The 24617-nt window shown below is 52.6% G+C and overlaps 1 protein-coding gene across 1 annotated transcript; it reads right to left on the minus strand.

Moving 5' to 3' along the window:
- Nucleotides 1–272: 272 nt before the first annotated feature.
- Nucleotides 273–8487, minus strand: ABHD17A (abhydrolase domain containing 17A, depalmitoylase). The gene is given in 5 exon segments (NM_001046536.1): nt 273–751; nt 852–1031; nt 3249–3443; nt 4429–4965; nt 8402–8487. Coding segments are annotated over 4 exon segments (933 nt in total). The 5' UTR covers nt 4761–4965; nt 8402–8487; the 3' UTR covers nt 273–525.
- Nucleotides 8488–24617: the final 16130 nt, after the last annotated feature.

Here is a 24617-nt window from a genome sequence, read left to right on the forward strand (position 1 = left end):
GGGCCACTTCCACCCTCAGGGTTGTCTTGTGGACAGGGAGCCAACCACCCTCCCCAGGCGTGCCCTCGGAGCACGCAGGGTCCTGGATTCGAATGCTGTCGCCCCTCCATCACCACCTAGGCAACCGACAGCCTCAAGGACCGGAACTCTGACCTGGCATCTGCAGTTGTGAACTCCCCTGGAGGGTTGGGGACAAAGCCTGGTCCCGCCCCCGTCTTGGGCTCGCTGAGCCCCATGGAGAGCACGCACAAGCCAAGAAAGGGAAAGGAACCTTAAAATTTTAAATCTTTAATTTCTGTTTTCACGTTTTTCTTTCGTTTTGCTTCCAAAAGGAAAGGTGCACATAGCTCCGTCACCTGTACATTGTCCACGGCCCAGGGGCCGGGGCAGGTCCCGACCCCTGCCGGCCGGCTGCCTCTAGGGCGTTGGGCGCCCGGGGGTTCACATGCAGCCCCCGGGGCCGGGGCAGGGTCCGGGCGCCGCCTTATTGCTGAGGTCCTGGCGCGGCTCGGGCCGGCCACTAGGCTAGGCGCGCTGGCTGGGGAGCTCCTGGGAGATGAAGCGGCGCAGGCGCTCCAGATACTGGCTGTAGAGCTCGATGTCGTTGTGCCCGGCGCCCTCCACCCACAGAGGCTCCACGGCCTTGGGGCAGCGCTCGTAGAGCGCCAGGCCATGAGAGAAGTCGATCACCTCGTCCTCCGTGCCGTGGATGATGAGCACCGGCGACGTGATCTTCGACACCTTCTCGATGCTGCGGGGCGGGGCACGTTAGGCCTCCTCGCCCCGCCCCTCCAAGGTCCCGCCCCGCCCTAGTCCCCGCCCCGCCCCGCTCCACCCCGCCCCGCGCTCACTTGGGGAACGCGTCAAAGCAGTAGGTCTTCTTGGTGTCCGGGAAGGCGACGCGCATGCCCGAGGTGAGCGGCGAATGCAGCACCACCGCGGCGCACTCGTAGCGCGAGGCCAGGTCCACGGTGGGCACCGTGCCGATGCTCTGTCCGTACAGGACAATGCTGTCCGGGCTGATGCCGTACCTGGCGGCGGTAGGGGCAGGATCAGCAGCGAAGCAACTCACACACCCCTCCCACTGCCTGTCCACCATTCTCTGCGCTGGCTCCAGGAAATATGATAGGGTCCTGGGACCCTCCCCAACCTGCCAGCACCGAGGGCGTTGGCTCAGCAGGGGAGGCAGGATCCCCAGGTGTGAGGAGAACTGATTGCCCGCAGCCCAAACCCTCAGTTTCGATAGTATGTACTTGGTCACACCTGGGCAGTACACCTGTGTAGGCCCTACCAGCGCTGTGGTTCCTGGAGGCAGGTCCCTGGGGCTTCTTCTGGTCACCCGGCCCTCCCGACCCATACACACACTAGACCAGGGCCACATGCAGAACCTGCTTGGAGCCTTCCTGCCGCTGCAGTTCGAAATTTGACAGCCCTTCCTGGTCCCACTGCAAGGGGGCGTGTCTTCCCGTCACCCTCACCCACTCCCTTGGCCTTGGGGAATGAAGACAGTTCCTGCCCAATTATCTCAGCCAGTATGCAGCCCCTCAGGTGCTTAGTAAAATGTCGGTGAGCAGGAAGTGGCCCCTGAGGGCAGTGAGTGGTCACTACCTCCTTCCTTGGGCACCTTTCCTACATAGTGGTCAGGTCCTATGCCCCTTTCCCCCCTACTCCACACACAACTCCCAGAGCACCACCTCAGCGCAGCTCTCCTGACCACTCAAGGACTCACCACCCTCTGGGTATAGGAGGTCTCCATGGCCTTACCTCCACACACCCTCAGCTGTGATCTCAAAGGGGGTGCCCCTCTTCCAAGTGGCCAGGGCACTCGGGCCCCTGGGCACCCAGGGGTCATGAGCACCTGTCCTTGCCCTCTGGCCCCAACCTCAGGCCTTGGGGATGCCACCCAACCTTGTGCCAACCCCCCTTGGCCACTCCACCCCAGTCTGCTCCCTGGTTTGCCAGGAGCACCGCTGTGCTGAGCACCAGCACGGTCCTGTCACCCAAATCCAGGCAGGACTCCCAGCTGCACCTGGCTGTCTCCACCTGGACAAACACAGCAGGTGCTGGATTCCACAGTTTTTCCAGCCCTTCCCCACCCTGCACCACTGCTTGGGCCCATGCCTCCCGCCCTCCTAATGATTCTCAATTGTTGGGGCTGAGGAACAAGGTTGCTGGAGGTCAATGCTGGCAGCAGGACAGATGGACGGATGACAGAGCTCAGAACCCTCACCCTTCGGCAGGGCATGATTCTGCTAGCAACCCCCAGCCAGCGGGGACAGGCTGAGGCAGCTGAGTGTGGAACACCTGCACCAGGCCACCCAGCATGAGTCCCCAGTACCACAGAGGTGCCAGGGGACCCTGTTCCCAGGGCCTGCATCAAGGACTCCTGGAGCATCACTACAGCAACCAGGGCCCTGCCTCCCCAGGGCAGGCTGGCTATGGGCCCTGAAGGAGCTGGTCGCACCAGTTGGCTAGGCAGGGCCGAGGTCAGGCCGCCCTGGGCAGGCAGAGGGCACCACCTCCAGGAGGCTGGGGGTCAGGTGCTCCCTCCAGGGCAGCATGGGGCACCAGGCCACAGGCTGTGTGTGCTGACTCTGAGACTGAGCCACCAGGCTTCAGTGAGCAACCATGGAGTGGAAGGGGGTTGCCAGGACCTGGACGACAAGGGTGGTGAGCTCCAGGGGCAGAGGCGTAGACAAGACCACAGGGACTCTGTCTGAATCAAGCCAGCAACTGTGGCGGGTACTGTGCCTGGGGAGGCCCCAGCCTCTGCTAGCTGACCTCCCACAGGGGCTGTGTTGGGAACTAAGCTGTCTAACAACACCTCTAGGCCCAGAGACCCTCCCCAGAATGAAGCCAAGCTCCACAACAAGGGGTCTGGCCCCTCCCCACCCCTCAAGTGCTCCCTTAGGTGTGGGGATCTCCGAGTCTTTTCACACCACCCTCACACACCACGTACCAGGCCCAGGAGAGGTCTGAGTCCTCTGCCTAACTCCTCCCTCCAGGCAGAGCCTCTGTTCCCATGGAGAGAAACCCAGGCCCTGTCCCTACCCCTCTCAGACTGGGGCTCCCAGGAGGAGATCACTCCAAGGAGGGTGGAGGGCCCCATCCAGCCTCCCTGCACACCAAGCAGACAGAACTCGGGTCAGGCTTCACCCTGCAGCCCCCTACCTGGGCTTCTTCCCACAGGGTCCAGTCACCTGTGAGGAGACGCGCACCCTTGCCCCCCCGTTGCAGCCAGGGCTCACCTGGTGCGCAGGGCCTGCCAGGCAGCGTCAATGTCAGCGTAGAGGTTCTTCTCGGAGGGTTTGCCGGAGCTCACGCCATAACCAGAGTAGTCGTAGGAGAAGATGTTGCAGTTGATGCGTGTGCCTAGGCCGATGTAGAAGCTGCTCATCTGGCCCAGGTCCACTGCGTTGCCGTGCGAGAAGAGAACTGTGTACCTGGTGAGGCGGGGAAGCACAAGTCAGAGGGTGATGGAAGGAGGGGGCTGGTGCCCTTATAAAAGGAGCAGAGAATTGGTTCTACTCACTGGGACTTAGGCCAGGATAGACAGTGAAGCCTCAGGCTCCCCATCAGCCAGGGGACCACCCAGTGTGAGCCCGAGAAGCCACAGTGACCTTCACATCGATGGCCCTGGGTGGCAGCTGCCTCCCCCTGGAATCATTCCTGATGGAGAGACTCTGAGAGCCTAAGGATGGTGGTTCATCTCCCTGCTGCTCTGAACCTTCCTGGAGGATGAGACTGCGGGGGCTCCGACCACAGGGAGGAAGGCCAACCCCTGTTCACTGCGGGACGGCTCTTCCCTCTCCATGGGAAAGGACCAGAGCCCTTATCTCTGCCCAGGGTCCCACACGGCCCTGCCAGGCAGTCTGACCAGTCTGGATCCTGGTTGACAGGCTCCCAGAATCTTCTTCCTCCAGCACCACTGGGCCCTAGCCCAGCCCAGCCGAGGTAAAAGCCTGCCCTTTGGACCTGGCCTCCTCTGCAGGCAGAAGCAGCTGGAAGGCCCCACCTCTGTGCCACGCTGGGGCTCGGGGAGTCAGACCTGGCCCCAGTTGCCAGCCTAGTCTCAGGGCCACCACCTGAAAGTGGGTGCCAAGGCCTCACTGGGCACTCAGGGCCCAGGAAACTGACCCAGGGCATATGAACACTGATACCCAGAGGCAGGAGGCTCCCAGAGAGGGCCCCCAAGAGGCTGCATGTGGAAGGACCCCAAACAGTTTCTCGGTGGCCGTGGGCAGATCTCACCTGCTGCTCCTTGGCAAGAATCATCTCTGGGACACCCGCCCACCCAAATGGGCTTTTGCTGGCTCTGGCCCTCTGGTGGTCTCCATGGGCCGCAATGAGAGGCTGAGAACAGAGCATATCTGGGGCCCCCTTCCCAGTTGGCCCCTCCACCACAGGGGTCATGTCTGCGCGGCTCACCTGGCACCAGGCACACAGCGCACGTACATGCAGGAGATGCGGTTGCCCCGGCTGCTCTTGGTCAGGAAGACCTCGATGGTGTCCAGCTCACGCTGGCTGTACTGGAAGTCAGCGCGCTCCATCAGATGGAGTTTCCAGCGCCCAGGGGTGCCAGCTAAGGCCCGCAGGTTCCCTGAGGGGGCAGCCCCGGCCCCACCAGGCCCGGGCTCAGGCTCAGGCACCAGCGAGTAGGTGGGCTCCGGAGGCAGGAAGGCGAGCTTAGCGGCAATGCGACCGGGGCAGGGCGGGCAACAGAAGAGGCAGCAAAGCTCGGTCACTGACAGGCCGTTCATGGCGGGTGCCGGGTGCCGGGGCGGGCCTCACCCGGCAGGGGAGGGCTGGGGGTGCTCGGAGACGCGGGCAGGGGACAGGGCGACCCCCGGCCACCTCCCCAGATAAGAGCCCCGTTAGGAGGCTGTGGCACAGCCCCATCGCGGTCCAAGCTGAGCCCTCAGGAGCCTCGCAGCCTCGCGTGTCCGTGTGGCACAGAGGGAAAGCCTGTAGGGGGACAGCATGATGTGGGGTTCCCCTGGGGCTCCCACGGGTCCCAAGCCCTGGGCCTTCCCCTCCGCCCAATCTCCACAGCTCCACCCACTGCCCCACGGTCTGGCCTGCCCTCCCTGGGGAACCAGCCTTCCAAGCGACCCTGGTGGGACCCAACCAGCCCCCTGCCTGCTACCACACTTCCTCAGCCTGCAGGTGACTCTTGCCATTTAACCCCATTCATCAGTCCAGCCTCTGCCTGCAGGCCGTGCTGGGTGATCAGCACCCTGGCTACCCAACTCTCCCCAATACTGCCCCTGCCCCAGGTCCAGGGAGACTGGTACCCCCAGACCTCTGTCCACACAGCTGGCCCAGACTTTCCTCCACCCCCTCCCATCTGCCACCCCCAGGTGACACAGCTCAGCCAAGGGAGGACAGACTGCTGACCACAGGGACCCGAGAGCATGCTCCCAGGGCCTGCGATGTCCGGAGACAGGAGCCCAGGCAGAGGAAATACAACAAACAAAGGCTCTGGGAACAAAAGCAGGATACATCTCCAGGCTGGGAAGGCCCAAGGAGCCGGGACAATGGCTCTCTCCTGTGCTTGGGGCCAGGCCGCAGTGGGGGTTGGGGTCCACAGGAGCCTGGGGCACCTTCCCCTGCTCCGCCAACTTAGGGGTCTGTGGCCTCGGGGAAGTCACTTAGACTCCCCAGGCCTCAGTTTACACTTCCATCAGTACAGACACCACACAGGTCACAAAGAGAGTAAATGAGATGAGGGGAAAAGAGGTGGGACAGGCAGGGCTCAGGACAGGCACAGAATGTCCTGAACGCTATCTCAAGCAGACTACAGCTGAGCTGCTAAAGCAGCTATACTCAATATGCATGGAGCTGCCAACAGAGAGGCTGGAAGAAAATACAGAGGTCTGAGAAAAACCTACTCACTTACTACGTTGTCCTTACAGCCTAGAGCGAGGGAGGGACACACGTTCACAGCTCACTGTTGGCAGCAGAGCACCTGAGCCTGTTCTGTTTCCCGGCCACAGCATTTGAAAACCACTGGGCCAGGGCCACACGGGTGCAGAGCAGGTTGGTGCAGTCCAAGGCCCAGAAACACACCTGCCTGCTTCAGACCTGTGATCTGAGACCGGGGGCCGCAGAAAGCTACATCTCACAGTCACTTGGATCAGGGGCACATGGAGGGGTGTGGGAGAGGGAGGCAGGGACACAGACAGCCTCCAGGAGCCCCCAGACTCCCAGGTGGGAGATTTGTGTTACGTGCAAGCATGTTCAGAAGGGAGAGTCTATCACATTGGTTCTCAGACCAAGGCAAATTTATGCTCTGGGGACATGGGCCAACCACTGGAAAGACAGCTATGGTTGTCATGACTTGCGGGGGTTACTATTGGCATTGAGTGGGTGGAACCCAGGGATGCTGCTCAACACCCCACCATGCCCAGGACACACTCCCCAGAGTGTCAATCAAACTGAGGCTGCTCCAACATATTCTCAGAGATGTCCAGGCCCCAACAGGTTGACATTCCATCGGTGCTTTGATGGCGTGGCAGGTCTGGAGTTTGGGCAGCAAGGCGAGGCTGGTTTTGAGAGGGAGGCCTGGCTGAGAGCCAGTGGGCAGGTAGGAGGCCCCTGGAGACCCGAGGATGAACAGGCACCCCAAGATGGACAAGGGCCCGCTGACCAAGCCAGAAACCAGGATGCCATCCTTGACACCTCCCTGTACCCTCAAGACCGGCCCATCACAGGGCTTGCTGACTGCCTCTCTCCCTCCCACCACCACCTGGGGCACACAGTCTTCTTCCTTGCTGGTTCCCCCCAACCGTTGACCACCGCCACCCTGTTCCATGCCATTCTGCCCTCTGCAGCCAAAAGATCTCTTCACAACACAAATCTACCAGCCACTGGGCTGTTCCAGGGGTCCCACTATTTTTATGATGGAGATCAAATCCCTCACCACCGTCTGCTGTGGCCAACCTCTCCAGCCTCCCTTGCTCATCACTAACCCACTTTCCCCAGATGAACCACACTGTCCTCTCCTGCCTCAGAGTTGCAGCCCCAGCAGTTCCCCTAATTGCACGGCCTGGGCTCCCTGTCCCATCCACCTTTCACATCTCCCAGTGCCCTTCCAAACAGGTTAGTCCCTTCCCCACAGGCTCTCTAGGCTCCAGATCTGACTCCACAGCTTGTATGTATAAATTCAGCCTTCACCCCACGCCTCCAACCAAAGAGAAACTCCATGAGGGCAGTATCACCACCGGTTCTCACTCAATCAACACTGGCTGAATGAACAGACAAAGGACCGGGGGGAAAGGGGGGGCTCTACAGTCTGCCATGCCTGACAAGAGAGCGGGGACAGTCTCTTCTCAGGCCTCCCAGACCTGGGACCTCCCGCAGTCTTACACGGATATCAATGAGGGTGCCAGATATCAATGAGAGTGCCGGCCCTCAAACTGCAGAGCACACCTAGATGCCTCATTCACTGGGCAGGCACTCCCAGCACTCAGAGCCCAGTGATTCTGTCCACAAGCACATATCCGGCACCCCGCTGCCAGGCCCAGTGTGGGCTCCTGGTATCATGAGGATCAACAAGGAGCCAGGCAGTTACAATTCTCCAAGACGACCTAAATACGGACAACTGTGACCGCACCTCTCCCAGTCAGTCTGAAAGGCGCCTGCAGAGTGCCTGGTGACAGCGACCAGGACAGCGGGGAGAGGATAGTTAAACCCCAGAGGTGAGAGCGGGTTCCAGGAACTAGGGGTCCTGGACTAGACAGACTGGGAGGAATAGTGAGCAGAGGGGTCCTGGAGAGAGCTGGGTCAGGCCCCACCCGTGAATCCTGCTGCAGAATTTGGGGGAAATTCATCCTGGAGGAAACGGGGAGCCTAAGGAGTGGGGGTCTGGGGTCTAAGCCCATGGGTTTGGCGCTGTGCATGGTGCCCTGGTAGCAGCCTGCAGATGGGACTGGAGCAGAGGCTGGGAAGCCTGCCCAGGTGTCCAAGCCGGACGCAGGACGCCCGCGAAAGGGCAAAGGTGTCTTGGAGATGTTTAGGAAGCAAGGCTCGGCTCCGGCTGCTGTGGCGGGCGAGGGTGTCAGGCTGGGGCATTTGTTCGGGGCCGGGGGTCAGAGTCCGCGGCTCGGACAGCGCACTCCTCGAAGGCGGGGCCGCGTCCCCGGGAGGGTGAGCGCATATCCCACGTCGGAGGACTGAATGGACTGTGGACGTTGCTCTGCCAGAGTCGGAGACGCTGTCCCGCGCCTGATCAGTGGTCCTCCACCCGGGACCGCAGCCGCCCCGGGAGTGCGGGGTCTCAGGGACGTCCGGCCGGACTGCCCCAGCCTCGCGGCCCGGCCCGGCTCTCCAAACGGCCGCGGGAGGCAGAGACCGCGGGAGGCACTCAGAGCCGCAACGCCAGCCCCTGCTTCACACTCACCGCCGCGGCCCGCGCCACCCGGCCCCGGGGCCGCGCTCCATGGCTCCCGGCCGCCCGCCCGTCAATCCCTCGGCGCCCCGGACCGGTCCCCTGCGCCGCCACCGCCGCCGCTCCCCCGCGGGCGGAAGTGAGCCTCACTCCCGCGGCCGCCCCGGAAATGACGTGCAGGTGTGCGTGGGGAGCCGGAGGGGCCGGGGGCCAGAACCGGGAGCAGGCGCGGCGCGCGTCCGGGGGCGGGGTTAACTTTCATGGTGGGCGGGGCGATTGGGTGGGCAGGAGCCGAGCTTCAGGTTCCAATCAAGGTTTCTGTGAGTGGAGACTCATGACCGTTCACTTAATCCTTCTCTTATTCCAGGTCTAGGACTCTAGTGAGGAACTCTTCTGGTATCAAAATTTACAGGGGGCCAAAAAACTCAATGGGGCTTCCCAGGTGGCGCTAGTGGTGAAGAACCTGCCTGCCAGTGCAGGAGATGTAAGAGACTAGAGTTCCATCCCTGGGGTCTGAAAGATCCCCTGGAGGAAGGCATGGCAACCCACTCCAGTATTCTTACCTGGAGGACCCATGGACGGAGGAGTCTGGCGTGCTGCAGTCCATAGGGTCGCACAGAGTCGGACACGACTGAAGCGATTTAGCACAGAACAAAAACCTCAGTGGTCAACATAAGAACTATTTTAATGCACTACTAAAAAAACAAAGTTTGGGGACTGAGCGACTTCACTTTCACTTTTCACCTTCATGCATTGGAGAAGGCAGTGGCACCCCACTCCAGTATCTTGCCTGGAGAATCCCAGGGACGGGGGAGCCTGGTGGGCCGCCCTCTATGGGATCCTACAGAGTCGGCCACGACCGAAGTGACTTAGCAGCAGCAGTAACAGCAGGCTCCCGGCTGGGATGATTCAGCCTTTATTTCAAATCTTTATGTGTTGTTCATCATGGGTCCTTTTGCATCACTTTAGGCTCCCCCTCCCCACGCCCCTCAACCAACCACCCCCACCCCCATCACCAGTTCCCTGGTGGCTCAGTGGTAAAGAATCCGCCTGCAATGTAGGTTTGATCCCTGAGTCGGGAAGATTCCCCTAGAGGAGGAAATAGCAACCCGCTGCAGTATTCTGGCCTAGAGAATCCCATGGACGGAGGAGCCTGGCGCTACAGTCCATGCAGTGGCAAAGAGTCCGACACAACTGAGCACACACACACATTAGGCGTTTTCATTGAGCATTAAAATATTAGGGTTTCCGACTCTCTCCCATTCAGCTCACCCTGCGGGCAGGGAGACAGCGGCTGGTGACACAGCTGAAGGCAAAGCAGATGGACAAGAATGAGGCTTGGAAACAAAGTGGCAGTGTGGCTAAAGGTGACCCGGGCGGTCAGGGCAGGCCTTTCTGAGGAGTGATTGGGAGGAAGACAGAAAAACTGGAGGCTGACAGTGCCTAGTCAAAGCGGGACAGTGAGTTAGTGGGACAGCCTCGGCCTTGGCCAGGCCAGCCTATCGCAGCTCAACATCCGCCCCACCTGCTACAGGCAGCCCCGGCTCCCCGTCCTCCCCCAGAGAATCTAACTTTCAGCTTCATTTGCAGAGATAGGCCTCCCTGGCCAGTCCTTCCCCAAGGCCCCATTCCCTGGGGTCAGCTGCCAGGAGAGGACTCAGGCTCAGGATTGGACACTCTCCAGAGGTGGTTTCCAGCTGGTTCCCTCTGACCCCCTGCCCAGGCCCTAGCTGACCTCCCTCAGCTGTGTGCTCCAGGGGGCTGTCCCTGGGTGCCTGGACACGCCCCTGCCTCAGCTGTCCCCTCAAGGCTCCTGGCATCAGCTGTCCTCCTGAGGTCCAAATGTCACACCTAAGCCAGGCTCCTTCCATTTCCTTGTGCCAGAACAGGAAGAGGCCTGTCCACAGCCTTCCTCCACACTCCCCCACCCCGCAGCCCTATCTTCCCCTCCTCCCCTGGGCTAGAAAGGGCCAGAGCTGCTGCAACACCTGAAAGCCCAGCTTCTCCAGGACTGAAATGCCCCAAGGGGAACATCTGTGTGTGTGTGAGGGGGTGGCCAGGAGGAGGGGATAGGCTTAGTCCCCACCCAAATGGGGCCCGCCCCACCCCTGCGGAGTTCCCCCACCCACCAGAAGGCACCCAGAAAAGATGAAGGCACTGCTGTGAATTCCCCAAGGTCTCTGAAGGTCAGTCCCAACACCTTCCCTTCCCAAAGCACCTGCTTGGTGTTGCCCAGCACCTACTGGCCCATTTTCCCCACCTCTTTGCCCTTGCTCTCTCTGCCCCAGCCAAGCCACCCTTGAGAAGTTTGTCCCTGGTTGTTCAGTCACTACATTGTGTCCAACTGTTTGCGACCCCATGGACTGCAGCACTCCAGTCTTCCCTGTCCTTCACCATCTCCCAGAGCTTGCTCAAACTCATGTCCATCGAGTCAGTTATGCCATCCAACCATCCTGTCCTCTGTCATCCCCTTCTCCTCCTGCCTTCAATCTTTCCCAGAATCAGGGTCTTTTCCAATAAGTCACTTCTTTGCATCAGGTGACCAAAGTATTGGAGCTTCAGCTTTGGCATCAGTCCTTCCAGTGAATATCTAGGATTGATTTCCTTTAGGATTGACTGGTTTGATCTTCTTTCAGTCCAAGGGACACTGAAGAGTCGTCTCCAACACCGCAGTTTGAAAGTGTCAATTCTTCAGTGCTCAGCCTTCTTTACGGCCAGCTCTCACATCCATACATGACTACTGGAAAAACCATAGCTTTCACTATACAGAACTTTTTTGGCAAAGTGATGTCTCTGCTTTTTAATATGCTGTCTAGGTTTGTCATAGCTTTTCTTCCAAGAAACAAGTGTCTTTTAATTTCATAGCTGCAGTCACTGTCCAGTGATTTTGGAGCCCAAGAAAATAAAATCTGTCATGGTTTCCATGATTTCCCCTGTCTATTTGCCATGAAACGATGGGACCAGATGCCATGATCTCAGTTATTTGAAAGTTGAGTTTTAAGTCAGTCTTTTCTTAAAACTGGATGAAGCACAAGGTGGAATCAAGATTGCCAGGAGAAATATCGATAACCTCAGATATGCAGATGACACCGCTCTTATGGCAGAAAGTGTAGAGGAACTAAAGAGCCTCTTAATGAAGGTAAAAGAGGAGAGTCCTTCTGCAAGGCCCCATTCCCTGGGGTCAGCTGCTGGGAGAGGACTCAGGATCAGGACTGGACACTGTCCAGAGGTGGGTTCTAGCTGGTTCTCTCTGATCCCCTGCCCAGGACCTAGCTGCCCCCTCCCTCAGCTGTGTGCTCTAGGGTGCTGTCCCTTGATTCCAGCTGTGGTTCATCCAGCCCAGCATCACGAATGATGTACTTTGCATAATAAGTTAAATAAGCAGGATGACAGTATACAGCCTTGATGTATTCCTTTCCTAATTTGGAACAAGTCTGTTGTTCCATGTCCAATTCTAACTGTTGCTTCATGACCGGCATACAAGTTTCTCAGGAGGCAGGTAAGGTGGTCTGCTATTCCCATCTCTTTAAGAATTTTCCACAGTTTTTTTGATCCACACAGTCAAAAGCTATAGCATAGTCAATGAAGCAGAACTAGATTTTTTCTGGAATTATCTTGCTTTTTCTATGATCCAAATTTGTCCCTACCTCAGGGCCTTTCACAAGCAATGTTTCCTGCCTAGAATGCCTCCAGATAGACACATGGCTGGCTCCTCCTCCTCCTCAGGCACATGCACAAATATCACCTCCTTAGGAAGCCCTCACTGACCTCCCTCAGCCAAAGTCCCTACCACACCCTATTTATTTTTCTAATAGAAAACTTGCCATCATTTTACCGAGTTGTTTGTTTGTCATCTATCCTCCCCATATTCCACGAGCTCCAAGCTCCCCCCAGGGCAGGGAGCCGGACTCTTGTCCACTATGTCCCCAGCTGTCCCCCATGCTTTCTGAAGAGTCGATAGATACATGGGAGGAGGATAACTCCCAGCCAAGAGGAAGGCTTTCAGGAGGATGGCGGGAGGCTCTGGAAACTTTTGGTTGCCACTGGCACAGACCTCAGTCTGTCCGGAAAATAATGTGACCACAGGAATCAATGCTCTTGTCTTTTTTTCCCCCAAACTTTAAAATTTTATGTTGTATTGGAGTATAGTCAGTTAACAATGTCATGTTAGTTTCAGGTGAACAATGAAGAGACTCAGCCATACAGTTATGTATCCATTCTCCTGCATCTGCCAATGCAGGAGACCTAAGAGATGTGGGTTCAATCCCTGGGTCAGGAAGATCCACTGGAGAAGGGCATGGCAACCCATTCCAGTATCCTTGCCTGGAGAATCCCACGAACAAAGGAGCCTGGTAGGCTATAGTCCATAGGGTCACAAAGAGTCAGACACGACTGAGCACGTATGCACCCACCTCCACCAGGTAACCGTAAGTTCCTTTTCTAAGTGTGGGAGTCTCTTTCTGTTTTGTGAGTTCATTTGTACCACTGCTTTTGAGATCCCGAATATAAGGGATGTCATACAATGTTTCTCCTTCTCTGTCTTACTTCACTGGTATGACACTCTCTAAGTCCATCTTTGTTGCTGCAGATGACATTATTTCATTCTTTTTAATGGTTGAGTAATATTCCATTGTATATATGTACCACATCTTTACCATTCCTCTGTCCACGGACATTTAGGTTGCTCCTATGTCCAGGCTACTTTAAACAGTGTTGCAATGAACATAGGGGTACATGTATCCTTTCAGATCATGTTTTTGTCCAGATATAGGCCTAGGAGTGGGATTTCAGGGTCATATGATAGCTCTATTTTTAGTTTTTTAAGGAACATCCGCACTGTTCTCTGTAGTGGCTCTGTCAGATTACATTCCCACCAACAGTGTAGGAGGGCTCCCTTCTCTCCACATCCTCTCCAGTATTTGTGTGTGTGTGTGTGTTTATGCTGCTGCTGCTAAGTCGCTTCAGTTGTGTCCGACTCTGTGCGACCCCATAGACGGCAGCCCACTAGGCTCCTCTGTCCCCGGGATTCTCCAGGCAAGAATACTGGAGTGGGTTGCCATTTCCTTCTCCAATGCATGAAAGTGAAAAGTGAAAGTGAAGTCGCTCAGTTGCGTCCGACTCCTAGCGACCCCATGGACTGCAGCCTACCAGGCTCCTCCATTCATGGGATTTTCCAGGCAAGGTTTATGCTAGCCATTCTGTTTTTTTTTTTTGGGGGGGGGGGCGCTTATTTATGAACCCCCTACAGACTCTTCGTGAATTTCCTAGTGATTCAGAACAAGAGGCTCCAAGGTTGTCCCTGAGATCCTGAAATGAAAACTGTGGGACTGGGAGGAAGGGAGGGGAGCCATACCCTCTATGCTAGCCATTCTGACCAGTGTAAGGTGATATCTCATTGGAGTTTTGATTTGCTTTCTCTAATAATTAGCAGTGTTGAACATCTTTTCATGTGCCTGTTGGCCATCTGTATATTCTCTTTGGAGAAATGTGTATTCAGGTCCTCTGCCCATTTTTTGAGTGGGTTGTTTGTTTTGATGCTGTTAAGTGTCATAAGCTGTTTGTAAATTTTGGAGACTAATTCCTTATTGGTCACATCATTTGCAAATATTTTCTCCCAATCTGTGGGTTGTCTTTTCATTTTGTTTATTGTTTCCTTGGCTGTGCAAAAGCTTTTGAGTTTACGTAGGTCCCATTTGTTTATTTTTGTTTTTATTTCCATTGTTCTGAGAGATGGGTCAGAAAAGATGTTGCTGTGGTTTATGTCAGAAAGTGTTCTGCTTGTTTTCCTCTAGGAGTTTTGTAATGTCTGGTCTCACATGTAGGTCTTCAATCTATTTTGAGCTTATTTTTGTGTATGGAATTAAAGAGTAACCTTATTTCATTATCTTAGATGTGGCTGTCCAATGTTGTCTTTTTTAATTTCTTAGATATTTATTTATTTACTTGGTTACTCCGGGTCTTAGTTGCAGCACGTGGGATCTCTTAGTTGTGGCATGTTGGATCTAGTTCCTGGACCAGGGATTGAACCCAGGTCCCCTGCATTGGGAGTGTAGCATCTTAACCATTGAACCACCAGGGAAGTCTCAGGAATCAATGGTCTTAAAAGCAATCCTGTTTGAGGAAAAGATCAAGAGGTTACATGTTTCCCATCCTGGGGACAAGGGAGACACTGCACATGTACGGAAAAGCTCCTTGGGTGTCAAAGAGGAAGGGCTGCCCCCCCATAATAGGTGATCTCAAGCCTCCCTGTTGGCCTCTAGGCTGGAATCCATCTTGGAAAAAAATTGTGTCCACATGTTGGGGAGGGTCCTAGGGTGGGTGAGGTGTGGAAAAATAAACCAGGTAATTGGTCAAAGGTAAACAAAGACCCTGAAGAACTACTGAATATAAATGATTTAATCATCTCTTCACTGCACTCTGCCTTATTAGGGAAGATGCTCACACCCTTTTCCAGGTGTAGGGGGATCTCTACCTTGCTTCAGTCTTTTTTTTTTTTTTTTAATGTTTGGAAGCTCTTTAAAAATATTTATTCATTTATTTGGCTGTGCCAGAATCTTAGTTGCAGCATGTGGGATCTAGTTCCCTAACCAGGGATCGCACCCAGGTCCCTTGCATTGGGAGCCCAGAGGCTCAGCCACTGAACTACAGGGAAGTCCTTTAACTAAACAAATTGTTTCTCTGTGTGCTCTCCAGCTTATTGTGTTGTATCTCTAATAATAGGCTTTGTAGTGTTTCTACAGATTTTGGCTTCCTTGAGAAATGCATTTTTCAATGGGATAGACAGCCAGGAGGAACTCTGCCTTAAGCCTGAGGCCCCTTGTGGACTAGTAGTGGCCAGGATTTCTGATTTTCATCCAGGCTTCCCAGATTCAGTTCCTGGGCAGGGAACTAAGACCTTGCTTCAAGCCAGTGCTCACTGCTGTCTGTCTCTGTGATCAATCCTGCCTGGATCAGTGAGCTCCAGTCAGGTGCTATTCAATAGGGGCTTCCCAGGTGGCGATAGTGGTAAAGAATCCACCTGCCAATGCAGGAGACATAAGAACTACAGGTTCAATCCCTGGGTTGGAAAGATTCCCTGCAGAAGGAAATGGCAACCCACTCCAGTATTCTTGTCTGGAGAATCCCATGGACAAAAGAGCCTGGTGGTCTATAGTCTTTAGGGTCACAAGGAGTCAGACATGACTGAAGCAACAGCACACACACTCTCCAATATGGAGGCCATCAGCTCTGAGCTGCTATTTACATGTAAATAAATGGATGAAAAGTAAATACAATTTAAATTGGACTTCTTCAGTTGCAATGGGGTCCTTTCAAGTACTCAAGAGCCATGCAGCGCTGGGGGCTCCCATTGTGGAAGGCACAGGTGGAGAACAAGTCTGTCACTTGGAAAGTTCTAGAAGTTTCAGTCTAGCCACTGAACTCCAAGACAAAAAGCATCTGCATTGGTTTCCTTTTGGTCTCCTGTTTAACTCTGGTGCCCAGTTTGGGGCTCAGCATTCAATTGGTTCTCAATAAATGCTTACAGTAGAGAGGGGAGGTGGGAGGGAGAAAAGGGAGTTCTTTTAAGAAGCAAAGTTAATCATCCGATGAAACAGAAAAATATCCTCAAAGTGAAGAGAGGAAATTAAATAAAAAGATTATGTTTGGGGACTTCCCTGGTCATCCAGTGGTTATGACTCTATGCTTCCAATGCAGGGGACACAGGTTCAAATCCAGGTCTGGGAACTAAGATCCTACATGCTATGTGGTTCAGCCAAAAGATTTTCTTAAAAAAATGATTATGGTTGACGCTTGATGAAAAAGACTATTTCTGCGTGGAGAATCCCCATGGACCAAGGAGCCTGGAGGGCTACAGTCCATGAGGTGACAAAGAGTCAGACATGATGGAACAACTGAGCACACCGAGATATGCAGACCATTACAAAGTGGCTGGTCTTTTCTTTTTTTTCTTTTAATAGCTTTACTTCGACTTATATTTTTATGGGAAATAATATTTATATGGTTCAAAATTCAAAGGGTCAATACGGTTGTGCAGAAAACATCTCTGCCCCAATCTCATTCTCTGGGAAACATGACCCCATCTCTCAAGGCAGCCACTATTCCAAGCTGCAACTAATTCAGGGTTGAGAAACCCTGGCATCTGTGTCCACCTATGAGCAGGTGTAAAGAGACTGTCCCATTTATTATTCTATTTTTTTATGTTTTGGCTGCTTCCCACAGCATGCAGGATCTTAGTTCCTCAACCAGAAATCAAACCCACCCCTCCCCTGCAGTGCAAGCGTAGAGTCCTAACCACTGGACCACCAAGGAAGTCCCTATTTTTTTTTTTAAAGTCATTATTCCCTATTATTATTATTGATACACACAGCAGGTTTTAGCAACACTGCCCAGATGGTCACTTCTTCCCCCTGGGCCCATCTTGCAATCCTATCATGCAACCCCAGGGCCGGCCCCCCTGCTGTGTATTCAGTCCCCTCCTGCTGGACAAGTAGGTTGTTTCCGCTGTGTTGTTATTCAGTTGCTAAGTCATGTCTGAAACCCTATGGACTGTAGCATGCCAGTCTCCCCTGTCTTTCACTATCTCCCAAAGTTTGCTCAAACTCATATCCATTGAGCCGATAATGCCATCCAACTATCTCATCCTCTGTCACCCCCTTCTCCTCCTGCCTTCAATCTTTCCCAGCATCAGGGCCTTTTCCAAGGAGTCCTCACTTCACATCAGGTGGCCAAAGTACTGGAGCTTCAGCTTCAGCATCAGTCCTTCCAATGACTTTTCAGGGTTGGAAGGATATCAACCCTTTAGGATTGTCCTCTATGGGCAGGACTAAAACAGTACCTGGGCATTTCCCACTGGTAGGTGGGGATTTCGGGGAGGTTTCCTGGAAGCAGAGGATTCTAAGGAGAAGATTCACGCTGCTTCCTCCAAGAAACAACACAACCCCAGGTGCCACTTGGAGAAAAACACGCCACCCTGGGAACGGGGAGGATGATGGCAGATGAGGTTATGGGAGATTTTTTTTTTCTCTTCTTCACGCTTTGATGTGTCTTCTGAGTTTGCGTTGGTTTTGCTCTGTCAAGGGAGTGTTTCACTGTTAGGATTGGTGAGAAGCTGAAATAAAAACTATATGCCCAATGCAGTGAACATGAATTCAACCCCTGGTCGGGAAACTAAGATCCTACATGACATCCAGTGCGGCCAAAAAATAATTCATGCTTGAGTTTCTCGAGTTCAGACCTGAAAGAAATGAAAGCCAGAACTCAGATACTGTAGAAGAGTGTTCACACCAGCGTGATTTTTAACAGCCAAAGATAGGAGCTGCATGAGTGGCTTGATGGATGAAAAAATGTGGTCCATCCACATAGTGGAATGCGGTAGGAGACTCTGACATCTACACCTTGGCTGAACCTTAAGGATGTGACGCTCAGTGAGAGAAGCCAGACACGGAAGGACACACACTGTCTGAATCCACTCACAGGAGGTCCCTAGAGGGGTCAGATCCACAGAGGCAGGAAGTAGATGGTGGGGCCAGAGGCTGGGGGAGGGGAGTCTTTCATGTGGGCAGAGCTTCAGTTTGGGAAGATGAGAAAGTTCTGGAGATGATAACGGGGATGGTTGCAGGACAATATGAATGTACTTAACACCATTGAGCTGTGCACTTAAAATATGGTTAAGATGGCAAATTTATGGTATGTGTATTTTACAACAATTAAATATAACTTGATGAAACCAAGAGGTAGGGAGAGGTCTGCAGGTGGTTAGGGCAGTGCCAGCATCCTGGCCTGAGACTCCTGCAGTCATCTGGTGTCCCCAGCTCAGGAGGGATTTGCTTGTGTCTTGAAATTCTTAACATTTGACCAAGGGCATCTGCACTTTCATTCTGTGCTGGGATCTCTATGTTGTGTGGCCCATCGTGGTTTGGGGAAAGGACCCACGCATGGTCAGGGTCTGGGAGTTGGTGGAGAAACACCCTCATGGACACGTTTTTTTGTGCACCACCCCAAGTGGGGAAGAATGAGACCTAGTCAGGAAGTGGGCTTCTGAGAGTCAAGGAAGGAAGTCGGGGGGGGGGGGGGGGGGGGGGGGGTTGCATCTGAAAATAGCGCTGCTTACCCAGCTGATTGTGGTTGGGGGGGGGGTGGGAAGCACGCATGGGACTTTTCTGAGGAAGACCCCTGCCTGGAACCCAGCCCCACTCTTTCCTTGGACACAGCCAGACCCAGCACCCACTGCTTGGCTGCCCGGTCTCAGTAGTTGGGTTTCAGAGCAAAACGGTGCAGGAGAACCAGCCTGGGAGCTGGGATGAGGGTTCTCCAGAGAAACAGAGCCAATAGGATAGATGAGGATATAAATGTAGATACACTGCTGCCCAGAAAGAGATGTATAATCAGGATAATGGATATTGAGAATTCCCTCCATCCTGACCTGCTGTCTGCAAACTGGACACCCAGGGTAGCTGATGCTGTACGACCAAGGACAGGAAGTGATGGGTGATCCTGCCAGCCATCCGGCAGAGAGGACAGATTCCACTTTCCTTCGCTTTGCATTCAGGTCAACAACATGTGGGTTGATGCCCACTGAAGGCCATCTGCTTTAGGGAGCCCATCAATTCAAAGCACTGCCTCATCCAGGAACCCTTGCACAGACACACCCAGAAATCATGTTGTTTTTTTTTTAAAAAAGATATACTGGGAATTCTCTGGATGTCCAGTGGTTAGGACTCCAAGATTCCACTGCAGAGGACACAGGTTTGATCCCTGGTTGGAGAACTAACCAGCACACTGCATGGCCAAAAAAAAAAAAAAAAAAGGAAAGAAAGAAATAGTCCTTAAAAATTGCACACAAATATATACAAGCTCACTGTGACCCACTGCCAGCCTCATCCTCGGCCCTCCTCTCCCAAGAAGCTCCCTCTTGCCCTGTACCAATTTCTCCCCTGCCAGAGGTCACCAGTGGTTGACTTTCATCACCACTGATGAGTTTGGTCCAATTTTGTACTCTCCCTAAGTGAAGTCCTACAGTTTGTTCTCTCCCAGCCAGATTCATCCATTCCATGCTGTGTCCCTGGGATGCAGAACAGGTTGCATGCAGCAGGCAGGTACCTTTTTCCTTACTGCATAATATTCCATTTTGTAAACAAACCACTGTTTCTTTTTTTTTAACATGTTAAAAACCATTCAGTTTTACTAATTTACGTGTATTAAGTTCACAAATTATCTAAAGAAGTCTTTCTCAATGCACTGTATGAGCCTAAGTCAAAATACAGATTACAAGAATTCACAAGCATTCTTGTTCTTCTGATACAATGACCTGAGAATTGTGATTGTTTGAAATATAGTTGATTTGCAATGTTGTATTAATTACTGCTGTACAGCAAAGTGATTCAGTTATGCCTACATATACATTTTTTTCCTTTTTCTCTTTTTGGTCACTGTGTGGCATGTGGAATCTTAGTTTTCCCAACAGGGATCATACCTGTGCCCCCTGCAGTGGAAACACACGGTCTTAACCACTGGACATCCTTGAAAGTCCCTATACTCTTTTATATATTTATATATATATATATTCTTTTCCATTGTGATTTATCATAGGATATTGAATATAGTTCTCTGTGATATACAGTAGGACCTTGTTTATTACATACCACTTCTTTTTTTTCTGACTGACCAGGTTTTAACTGTGGCTCTCAGAGTCTTCACTGTGGCATGCAGAATCTTTTTTAGTTGGAGCATCCAGGATCATGGTTCCCTAACCAGGGACTGAACCTAGGTCCCTGAATTTCGTGTGAAGAGCCTTAAGTGCTGGACCACCAGGGAAGTCCCACATACCACCATTTCTTGACCCAGCTCTCAAAAATGGACACTTGGGTTGTTTCCACTTTGGAGCTATTATGAACACAGTTCCTATGAGTCTTTTCCTGGATATAAGTACTTGTATTCTTTAATTAAATTAAATTAATTAGTTAACTAATTTTTGGCTGTGCTGTGCTGCAATGTTTGGGCTTTCTCTAGTTGCAGTGAGCGGGAGCTACTCTAGTTGCGGTGTGCAGGCATCTCACTGTAGTGGCTGCTCTGGTTGTGGAGCCCAGGTTCTAGGGCAAGTGGGCTTCAGTAGTCATAGCATGTGGTCTCAGTAGTTGTGATGGACGGGTTTAGTTGCTCCATGGCATGTGGAATCTTCCCAGACCAGGGATTGAACCTGTGTCTTCCACACTGGCCGGCGGATTCTTTACCAACTGAGCCATTGAGGAAGCCCCATGAGTATAGATCTGATCCACACTGCCAAATGGTTGTCCAAAGTAGCTGAGCTGTCTGGCTCCCTGACTTATCTCCTCCCCCTGCCCCGATTTTCTCCAAACTCAAACCCCAGGGAATCTTCCAGGTTTCAACGTGCAGAGCCAAGTGCTCAGTCACTAAATCATGTCCGATTTTGTGGCCATGGACTGTAGTCCGCCAGTCTCCTCTGTTCATGGAATTTCCCAGGCATACTAGAGTGGAATGCCATTCGTTTCCTTTTTCAGGGGATCTCCTGACTCAGGTGGAGCTACTGGTAAAGAACCCACCTGCCGATGGAGATGTGGATTCCATCTCTGTGTCAAGAAGATCCCTTGGAGGAGGGCATGGCAACCGCCGCCAGTATTCTTGCCTGGAGAATCCCATGGGTAGAGGAGGCTGGCGGGCTTCAGTCCATGGCATTGCAGAGTCAGACACTGATGGAGCAGCTTTCTACTCCACCCGGAGCTCTGTCTCCAGGGTTTGACTGGGCACCGGTGTACAGAGGCTGAGCTTTGGGTAGCAGCAGCACCTACCTTCTGTTTTCTGTAGAGCACTTCCTGTGAGTCTTGGAAATGACCAAACTTATTTACGTATTTAGCTGCCCTGAGTGTTAATTGTGGCACTTGGCCTCTTTGATGTGGCATGACAGATACTGAGTTGCAGAATGTGGGATCTAGTTCTCTGACCAGGGATCAAATCCAGGTTCCCCTTAATGCTGGGCCAGCAGGTAAGTCCCAACCTCATCTTTATTTTATCTGACTTGGTTATTACTTGTCTCCTTCCACTGCTCATGAGCACTCCCGGAGCAGGGACCTAGTCTGTGGTCCACTCCATGCTCTGTGTCCAGGGTCCAGGAAAGAGTGACTACTAATGAAGAGGGGGGCGTTTCCTTTCTGGGAGATAAAAATCTCTGAAATAGATTGTGGTGCTGGTTGCGAAAGCTTGTGAAAACCACTGATCTGTACGATTTAAATGAGTGAAGTATTGGCCTTGAGATTGTATCTCAATACACATGTTACAAAACTTAATCATTGTACCTAAGTAATTTTTCAGTTTTTTAACTGTAGGGCCAAAGGAGCCAGGGCCCCTCCCTGTCCGCCCCAGGAGGTCAGATCTGGCAGTCATGACCCCAGCAGGTGGAGGCCCAAGAACCACAGCAAATCCCCTGGGCTCACTTGCCTGGATCCTTCTCTGCAGAGGTGGACTTGAGTCATGTCAGAAAAACTCCATTGTAGAGGTAAATACAATTTTATTTCAATATATTTAAAAATCAAAATAAGGGCTCCTGAGGTGGTCCAGTGGTTAAGACTCCAAGCTTTCAATGCAAGGGCCAAGGGTTCAATTTTTGGTTGGGGAACTAAGATCCTGCATGCCTAGTGGCATGGCCAGAAAAAAAAGTACCACGGTTAACAATGTAGTCGAGCAACAAAAAACATTACAAAAGTCAAAATTAATGCAGAGAACAAACGTATGGTTATCAAGTGGAACATGGTGTGGGGGAAGGATAAATGAGGGGTTTGGGATTAGCAAATTGTTTTTGTTGTTGTTCAGTCACTCAGTTGTGTCCCACTCTCTGCAATTCCATGGACTGCAGCACACCAGGCTACCCTGTCCTTCACTATCTCCCAGAGTTTGCTCAAATTCGTTTCCATTAAGTCAGTGATGCCATCTAACCATCTCATCCTCTGTCACCCGCTTCTCCTCATGCCCTCAATCTTTTCTAGCATCAGGGTCTTTTCCAATGAGTCACTTCTTTGCATAAGGTGGCCAAAGTATTGGAGCTTCAGTTTCAGAATCAGTCCTTCCAGTGAATAATCAGGGTTGATTTCCTTTAGGATTGACTGCTTTGATCTCCTTGTAGTCCAAAGGACTCTCAAGTGTCTTCTCCAGTACCACAATTCCAAAGAATCAATTCTTTGGCGCTCAGCCTTCTCTTTGGTCCAAGTCTCACATCCATACATGACTACTGGATAAGCCATAGCTTTGACTATACAGACCTTTGTCGGCAAAGTGATGTCTCTGCTTTTTAATACGCGATCTAGGTTTGTCAATGCTTTCCTTCCAAGGAGCAAGTGTCTTCTACTTTCATGGCTCCAGTCACCATCTGCAGTGACTTTGGGATGCTGCATACATCTAAATACACATGAAACTTGGAGGAAGATGAGGAAAAGCAGACACTGGGGGCCACCCTGATTTATGCTGTCTGACCATTTGGCATTTACCTTGGTGTGTGGTGTGAGCATGGCCTCAATTGAATCGGATTCCATTTTTCCTCCCAAATAGTAGGGGCTTTTTAACCTGGGCACTGCTGCTACTGGGGCCAAACAGTCCTGAGTTGGGGCCCTTCTGGGCACTGCAGGGTAGTGAGCAGCATCCCTGGTCCCCAACTGCACCGGGCCAGGTGCACTCTCCAATTGTGGCAAATGCTGGGGAGCAAAGGTGGTTGAGGATTGCTGCTCAGGGCCTGGAGGGTTGCCCCCGTGGGGGCTCGCTGAAACACTGAAACACAGAAGGCCTGGCCTCGCCCCAAGTTTCTGATTCTGCAGGTCCGAGGATGAGCCCAAGAATCTTTATTTCTTCCTTTTATTTTTTTTTGCTGAGAAATGGCAGGCCTTAGTTCCGATACCTGGGATTGTACTGGGATCCCCTTGAGTTGGAAGCTCGGAGCCTTAACCATTGGACAACCAGGGAAGTCCCAAGTGTCTGCATTTCTAAAGGATCTCCCGTAGTGGTGGTGATGGGGACCGCGCCCCGAGATCCACTTCTGTCATGCAGCCCCTGCCTTGGTGAGAGCAACCTTGAGTCAGATGCTGCTGCTTTCTGGCTGGGAGGCGCCAGGGGCAGTGGGCATGGAGAGTTTTGGGGAAATGACCCAATAACTGCATTCCCAGATCCTGAAGATGGAGCCCAGAATTCGGGTCATGCTGCCTTTGGCCGGTAGGTGGCGAAAGTGCCCGCTTGATCCTGGAGGGTCGGAGTAGGGGTGCAGGCTAGGGGCGGGGTAAGATGCGTGAGGGAAGTACTTGCTTACATAACAAGACAAACGTCCCCTGTTCACATGCATGTGCTCTCTGGGCAATGGGGATACCGCAGTAGACAAAATTTCCAGCCATCTTGGAGCAGACATTCTGGATAATAAGATACCACCAGCTAGGGAATTCCCTGATTTGTCCAGTGGCTAAGACTCCATGCTTCCAATGCAGGCGGTCTATGTTCCATCCCTGACCGGGAAACTAAGATCCCATATATGGTAACTAAAGATGATGGGTGCTGCAACTAAGACCTGGTGCAGCCAAACAAATGAAAGAAAAAGAAAAAGAGAAAGAAATCGCCAGCTAATATAAATGCTGGAAAGACAATAAAATAAAGAACGGGCCAGGAAAGAACAGGAAGACCTGGAGATGGGGTTCCTTTTTGACACTTCACTCCCAGGTGGCCAGGGATTTGGGGAGGGTCAGTTGGAATGTGTGCCTGGTGGGGTGCATTTCCAGTCCCCCTGACAAGAGAAGAGGTCATTCTATGGCTGCAACTCAGGAACAAAGGTTTGTGGTCTTCCTAGCTGTGCCAGGGCCTGTTTTTGGCTAAACTAAGCAGACCTCGGGATGTTAGTGGCGGGGGTGGGAGGAGGGGAGGTGGGGAGTGGGGTGGGGGGGTAATGGGGGGCTGGCAGTGCACACAAAAACCTAAGGATAAATATAAAATAATCAGAAGGACACAGGTGCAGTGAAAGAGAGATGGGTGGTTAGAAGATCGCATCAGCTTGCTCATCTTTAAAATGGGTTGCAAGCGGTGCTGTCTTCCAGAGTTGTTGAAAAGACTAAAGGAGATGATGTAAAGTGTTTAGAATGGTGTCTTGTAACAAACAAGCACTTAGTAAATATTAATCACTGTTAATTATCATCATTAATTTCAGCATCTGACACCTGGCAATTTAGAGAACAAGGTAGGTTATCAT

Source organism: Bos taurus, chromosome 7 (genome assembly GCF_002263795.3).
Source record: "Bos taurus isolate L1 Dominette 01449 registration number 42190680 breed Hereford chromosome 7, ARS-UCD2.0, whole genome shotgun sequence".
NCBI lineage: Eukaryota > Metazoa > Chordata > Mammalia > Artiodactyla > Bovidae > Bos > Bos taurus.